This window comes from Taudactylus pleione, unplaced genomic scaffold (assembly GCF_031769625.1).
Source record: "Taudactylus pleione unplaced genomic scaffold, aTauple2 ptg000108l, whole genome shotgun sequence".
Classification (NCBI taxonomy): domain Eukaryota; kingdom Metazoa; phylum Chordata; class Amphibia; order Anura; family Myobatrachidae; genus Taudactylus; species Taudactylus pleione.
In genome coordinates this window covers 3,373,031-3,379,820 of record NW_028284510.1, presented here as the reverse complement: position 1 = coordinate 3,379,820, position 6,790 = coordinate 3,373,031, and the positions used below count along the sequence as shown (strand labels likewise).

Below are 6,790 nucleotides of genomic sequence, written 5' to 3'. Positions count from 1 at the left end.
CATTTCACAACATTAGAAATTATTCTATCAAGACTATTTATAAATCACCAGACATTATTTTGATCCCTGGCCATAATTGCCCATATATGGTAAGCACCGACCTGATAGTTTGCTGACCAGTCATTGTCCTCCTGCACATGACCCGGGTGGCACACGTACACTGTACTGGACGTCACATCTCAGCTTACAGAGCAGATTCTTAAAAAAATAGAGAAAAAAAAAATATTGAAACAAAAAAAAATGTTAAAGTAAATGTAACTTATTTAATTAAATAAAGCATGTTTTCTTCTATCCTCAGATGCTGGAAGTGACTATAGCATATATAATATTATGAATGTGAATAGCAACTTTTGGGATCTGAGGTGATCCGAGCCGCAGCTCGGATCTCCCTGTTTGCCTCTGATCTGGCACCCCTGTGCTGCCAAAACCACTGGCAGTACTCCTGCACTGCCAATACTGCCAGCACTACCACAGTGAAGAAACCTCTGCCACCCCTGTACTGCCAACACTGTCAGTATCCACAAACTGCCACATCACCAGCACTCTCGCACTATGGACACAGCTGCCACCCCCGCACTGCTGCCACAGCTGGCACCCATGCACTGAGGACAATGCCAGCACCTTTTGTCACAGTGAGTGCACCATTGTTGTAACAAAACTGCATTGTATCCAACCCACACTGTATTTTACCTGCACTGTAACCTGCACTGTATCCAACCTTCATTGTAAGACCCACTCTGTATCTGACTCACACTGTATCTGATGCACACTGTATGCAACCTGTGCTGTATCAGAACCACTCTGTATCCGACCAACACTGTATCCGACTCGCTCTGTATGCAACTTGCACTTTATCTGGCCCACACTGTATATGACCCACACTGTTTCCAACCCGCGTTGTATTCGACCCTTCATGTATCTGACCTGCACTATATCCAACCCACACTGTATGTGACCCACACTGTGTTTAGCCCACACAGAATCCTGCACTGTATGTGACCAGGACTGTATGTGACCTGTGCTATATGTGACCCACACTGTATCCAACCCACACTGAATCCTGCACTGTATCCAACCCACACTGAATCCTGCACTGTATGTGACCTGTGCTACATGCGACCCGCACTGTATCCAACCCAAACTGTCTCTGACCCGCACTGCATCTGACCCGCACTCTATCCGACCCACACTGTATCTGAACCACACTGTATACAAACCACACTGTATGCAAATCACACTGTATCCCCCACTGTATTCCCCACTGTATGTGACCCGCACTGTATCCAACCCACATTGTAATCTGCACTTTATCCAGCCCACAGGTACAGACTGCTGATTTTATGGTTAGGGAGATTTTGGGAAACTGCTCAATAAAAAGGCTGATTGATCACATTACTAATTAGCAAAACATTTTTAAACCTAAATAACTGCTGTGTGTTTGTGCTGCTGCTCTGTTTCTTAGTTTAGCCAGCCAGCCTTTGGCCTATATTGATGAACAATATTGTGAGCGGGGAGGTGGTCAAAATTGAATTGAAATGACTGGAAATTAATGTTATTGAAGTTAATAATACTCTAGGAATAAAAAAGGCCAAAATTATGTCACAGTAATATAGTCCTTAATTGCCCCTGTTCCACTTGTCCATATGTCCGTGGTTAAGTGGACATTGGTTACAACCGCATTTTTAGGACACAGAGAACACTTTTTTAATGTCATTGTACATTCTCGGTATCGCCTGCCTAGTGAAGTGGAATCTAGACAGGATTTGGTATCGGGGACTCACTACCTCCATCAGTTGTCTAAATCCCAATGCACTAAGGGCAGATACCGGAAACACATCTAACACCAACATAGCTGTCAAGGCCTCAGTTATCCGCTTTGCAATAGGATGACTGCTGTTGTACTTCATCCTCCTCTCTAAGGACTGTTGGAGGGTCAATTGCTTAGTAAAAGAAGTAATGGTGTTCCTACTTCCTCTCTGGGATGATGAATGACTCAAAAGCATTTTGCAGAAGCGGCAGCAGTAGGCGTAGCAATGCAGGATCCTCCGGAGGAATCCCGGATAGGAGAGGAGTCAGTCATGCCAGTGACATGGCCTGCAGGACTACTTCTGATTCTGATTGAGGAGAGAATTGATTAGGAGGGAGATGACAGTGTGGTTTGCAGGTGCTAGGATACAACAGGACAAAGGGATTTAGGTATCTCTGGACTGCTTATGGTATTAGCCACAGTTTCTGAACTTGGTAGTAACTTTTTATGAATGTGCTGCAGGTGACGTATAAGGGAGGATGTTCCTAGATGGTTAATGCCCTTACACCTACTTATTACACCTTAACATACGCAATATATGGCAAGACAGTAGTTGTCCGGATTGGGACTGAAATATTTCCAGACCAAAGAGGTGGATGTTTGTGATGGGCTTTTTCATCCCACGGACAACAACTGTCTCCCCCGGTGCCTGATTTAAACCATCCACCTCACCATCAGAATCCTCTTTGTCAACTTCCTCCTCAGCACCAACTACACTAATATCCTCATCCTGTTTTACTTCAACAGTAACATCTTCAATTTGAATAACAACAAGTGGATTGTGGGTGCTTGCAGAGGGCATGCAAATGTTGGAAGGAGCCACCTCTTCCAGTCCAGTGTTGGGAAGGTCAGGAATCACAACCGCTGCCACACTTGGACTCTCCTTGGGGATTTGTGATATCTTCTTAGAATTAGAATGCACAGTTCTTTGCTATGCTTTTGCAAGCTTAAATATTTTCATTTTTTAAGTGGGAGGAGGAGGACTTCCATCATCATGTGAAACTGAACCACTAGTCATGAACATAGGGGAGGACCTTAGCCGTTCCTTGCCACTCCGTGTTGTAAATGGCATATTGGCAAGTTTACGTTTCTCCTCTGAAAATTAAAATTCATTTTTTAAGGTCATTTTACTGAACTTTGGCTTTTTGGAATTAACATGCCCTCTACTATGACTTTGGGCATCGGCCTTGGCAGACAACGTTGATGGCATTTCATGTAATGACTAATGGCAGCAGCTTAAGCACTAGGAGGAAGTGGTTCTTGATCTTTCCCTTTTTTATTTTTAACCTCCAATTTTTTGTTCTCCATTATTATTATGGAGTGAATCACCCCTTCAAAAATATTTTTTTGGGGGGCATCAGCCCTCCTTGACTGACAGCAGCAAAGGACCCCTGCACTACTTTGTCTATGACAGTGACAGATACACCAGTGACAGTGACAGCTACAGTGATGACACTATTTGTTTTTTATGACAGTGACAGCTTTGCAGATGACAGTGTTTTTTCCGGCAGCAACCCTTGACAGATAGCAGCACAGCACTGGACAACAGTAGCCAGCCAGCCTCTATGGTCAGCATCAGCAGCAACCAATGAATTCCAGCTCCCTCCCTGTGCACGCTCCACAGCAGCACTTAACAGACAGCAGCACAGCACTGGACAACAGTAGCCAGCCAGCCCCTATGGTCAGCTTCAGCTGCAACACACAAATCCCAGCTCCCTCCCTGTGCACGCTCCACAGCAGCACTTAACAGACAGCAGCACAGTAGCGGGATGATGATGTTTTGCCTCGATTTCAGATCTGAGCCAGGCGGGAAAACCCAACCCTGACACTGAGCTGTCAGACTTGGGTGTGTTTTTTATGACAGTGACAGCGACAGCTACACCGATGACATTGACAGCTAAACTGGTGACATGTGTTTTTTTATGACAGTGACAGTGACAGCTACGCTGATGACAGTGACAGCTATGCTGATGACAGTGACAGCGACAGCTACATCGAAGACAGTGACAGCTACACTGATGAAAGTGACAGGTGTGTTTTTATGACAGCGACAGCTACACCGATGACAGTGACAGCTATGCTAACGACAGTCACACCGATTACAGTGACAGGTGTGTTTTTTTATTGTTGGGGGGGCAGCAGCCCTTGACAGACATAAGCACAGCACTGGACAACAATAGCCAGCCCCTATGGTTGTGTCAGCTGCAACAAACAAATCCCAGCTCCCTCCCTGTGCACACTCCACAGCCGGAATGAAAAATGGCGGTGATTGCAGGACCTTTTATAGAATCCAAAACCTGTGAGAATCCGACAGTGGGATGATGATGTTTTTCCTCGATTCAGATCTGAGCCAGGTGATGCCCTCAGTGTGGGAGGGTCACTGACGCAGTCCTTAATACATGGGGCTGTGTTGTGGGGGTGCTGGTAGTGTCCTTAGTGCAGGGTGCCAGTGGTGTCGGCAAAGCAGGGCTACCAGCAGTGTCCTAAGTGCATGTGTGCTGACAGTGTCGGTAGTGTAGGGGTGCTGGTGGTGTCCTCAGTGTGGGAGTTCTGTCAGTGTTGTCATTGTGGGGTCACTCATGATGTCCCCAGTACATGGAATGGCAGTGCTGTGGTGCTGGTAGTGTCCTCAGTGAAGGGTAATAGCAGTGTCAGCAGAGCGGGGGGGGGGCAGTGCTGTCTTAAGTGTAGATTTTCTGGCTGTTTCAGCAGTGCAGGGGTTGCTGATGGTGTCCTCAGTACATGGAATGGCAGTGTGGGAGTACTGGCAGTGTCCTCAGTGCAGGGTGCCAGCGGCGTCCTCAGTGAAGGTTTGCTGACTGTGTTGGCAGAGCAGGGGTGTTCTCAATGCAGGGTGCCAGCTTCATCTTCTTTTTTCTCTGCATTCAATGGGCTTAACGCTGATTGGCTGAGAGCAGTGACAGACATTGAGGGCAAAGGGATTTTTAAAAGTGGCCACTCAAGGCAAAACCTCGAGATCCAACAGAGGATCACGAGGTTTTGCCTCGATTAGGGATACGGGTCAGGAGGAGAGATCCGATGGGTGCATCAGATCACCCTGTATCCCTGAAGTTCGGGTAGGTCTGGTTCTCAGGGAATCGGACCTGTTCATGTCTAAATATAACATTTATTTATCAGCGGCACAGTTAGATCTACATTGAAGTAAAAGTTGATTCAATGTAACCAATCCTATCATTAGTCATTATGGGATTAATTTGCTATTTATTATGATTCTACAACGTCTTTTTCTGTTTAAAAGTTTGAGAAAATCTAGTTTCTATGGCTCATTTCTGACACATTTCTGCAACAGGTAATTTGAAGAAATGTTAATGTTAAAATTGGGAGCAGTTTTTATATAAAGTGTTAGGTAAATAATATGTAAAATGTAAGTGATGGAAATTAGGGATTTCTAAATTATTTTTCTTACCTGGTACTTTTTAACTTTAAATTAAACTGAGAATGTACTAACTAATTATATCACTTTCTGTGCCCCAATCTGCTTTCAGGAAACCATCCGTCATGGACTATGATCTCTCAAGCAATGGGGCATACATTAAATTGACTGAGTTTTTCACTGGTTATACAAAAATGCTTCCAATCTATCAAATACTGGCAATCATTTTCTACAGTATCACTTTTATTTTGGGAATTCCAGGGAACGGCTTAGTTATCTGGATTGCTGGATTCAAGATGAAGACAGTCAGTGCCGTATGGTTCCTCAATCTGGCCATAGCTGATTTAATCTGCTGTGTATTTATCCCTTTGAAAATTGCTGACTGGTCTTTGCTATTACGAGGAGATGTTGCCTATAAATTATGCCAAGTCAGTACTGGTATCCTGTATATAACCATGTGCGCTAGTGTAAATTTTTTAGCCTCCATGAGTATTGATCGCTGTATATCTATAATGTGGCCATTTTGGTCTAAGATTCGAAGAACCCCAAAATGTGCCCGCAGCATTTCAGTAATAATTTCGGGTTTGAGTCTGATCTTAAGTGTTCCTCATGTGATTTATAACAGCATCGATTATGATGTTTCAGAGTGTCGGCTAAAATAAACATTTTATGAGTATCCCTCTCACATGAAGAATATGCTACTCACCAGGTGTGTTACCATGTTTGTGATCCCTTTCACTATCACTCTAGTGGGTTATTGTCTAATATGTTTTAAACTTGTAAAAGTTAAAAGATCAAATAAGTCTCAGCGACTGTACAGGATTATCACTGCAGTTGTGACGTGTTTCTTTATCTGTTGGTTTCCTTATTACACTTGGCCATTAATATCACTGCCTCTCAGATATTTTTCTATAGATAATACAGTAAATGTAGTTTGTGTTTGCCTGGCTTACCCTAACAGTTGCATTAATCCCATCATCTATGTCTTCATTGGACAAGACTTTAAAGAGAGTTTAATACATTCCTTACCATCCAGGCTGGAACGTGCTCTAAATGATATATCTAATCAGTCTTCAAAAGAAAGAGATAATTTGAATGCAGTTGTACCTAATAGGAATGTTTAACAGACATTGATCTCACTTCTATGTTCCACATTCACATGTACAAATTAGTGTGGAAATAAACCCCAAAATATATATTGTTATATTGTACAGAAGGTGAATAAAGAAAAAACTATGAAACTAAGCAAATAGTTTAGGATATAATGTATGAGGAAATGTATAACTGTAGTTACAGGACCTGAAGGTGGAAACTTCTTTAAACTATAAAGAGAGAATACAAATGAGATGTCTTCTACCCTGGATATCTGATCATATAATTGTTAGGTTTCTTCAGTTTACAGGATTAAAGTTTGACTATATATATAAGCTTATAATTGTTACACTTCTCTTGTTAGCATGGTTATAATTTTATGTTTAATTAATTAATATGATGTAATATTTACTATATATAATTGTATAATTGTCAGACTTTACTTGTCAGCATGAATATAATTATCAGGATTCATATAAAGTACAGCAGACTGTATA

The 6,790-nt window shown here is 42.7% G+C and overlaps 1 protein-coding gene across 1 annotated transcript; it reads left to right on the top strand.

Annotated features, from left to right (window-relative positions):
• Positions 1 to 5,326: 5,326 nt before the first annotated feature.
• Positions 5,327 to 6,325, top strand: LOC148525456 (C3a anaphylatoxin chemotactic receptor-like). Its single transcript, XM_088470938.1, has 2 exons — positions 5,327 to 5,847; positions 5,911 to 6,325. Exons 1-2 carry the CDS (start codon positions 5,327 to 5,329, stop codon positions 6,323 to 6,325), a joined length of 936 nt encoding a protein of 311 aa, XP_088327064.1.
• Positions 6,326 to 6,790: the final 465 nt, after the last annotated feature.

What these genes read in the sequence shown, in the direction of transcription:
- LOC148525456 (XM_088470938.1), top strand. Translation starts at nt 5,327, where the DNA reads ATGGACTATGATCTCTCAAGCAATGGGGCATACATTAAATTGACTGAG. An exon ending in ATCGATTATGATGTTTCAGA is followed by an intron (nt 5,848 to 5,910) that starts GTGTCGGCTAAA and finishes GCTACTCACCAG; the next exon opens with GTGTGTTACCATGTTTGTGA.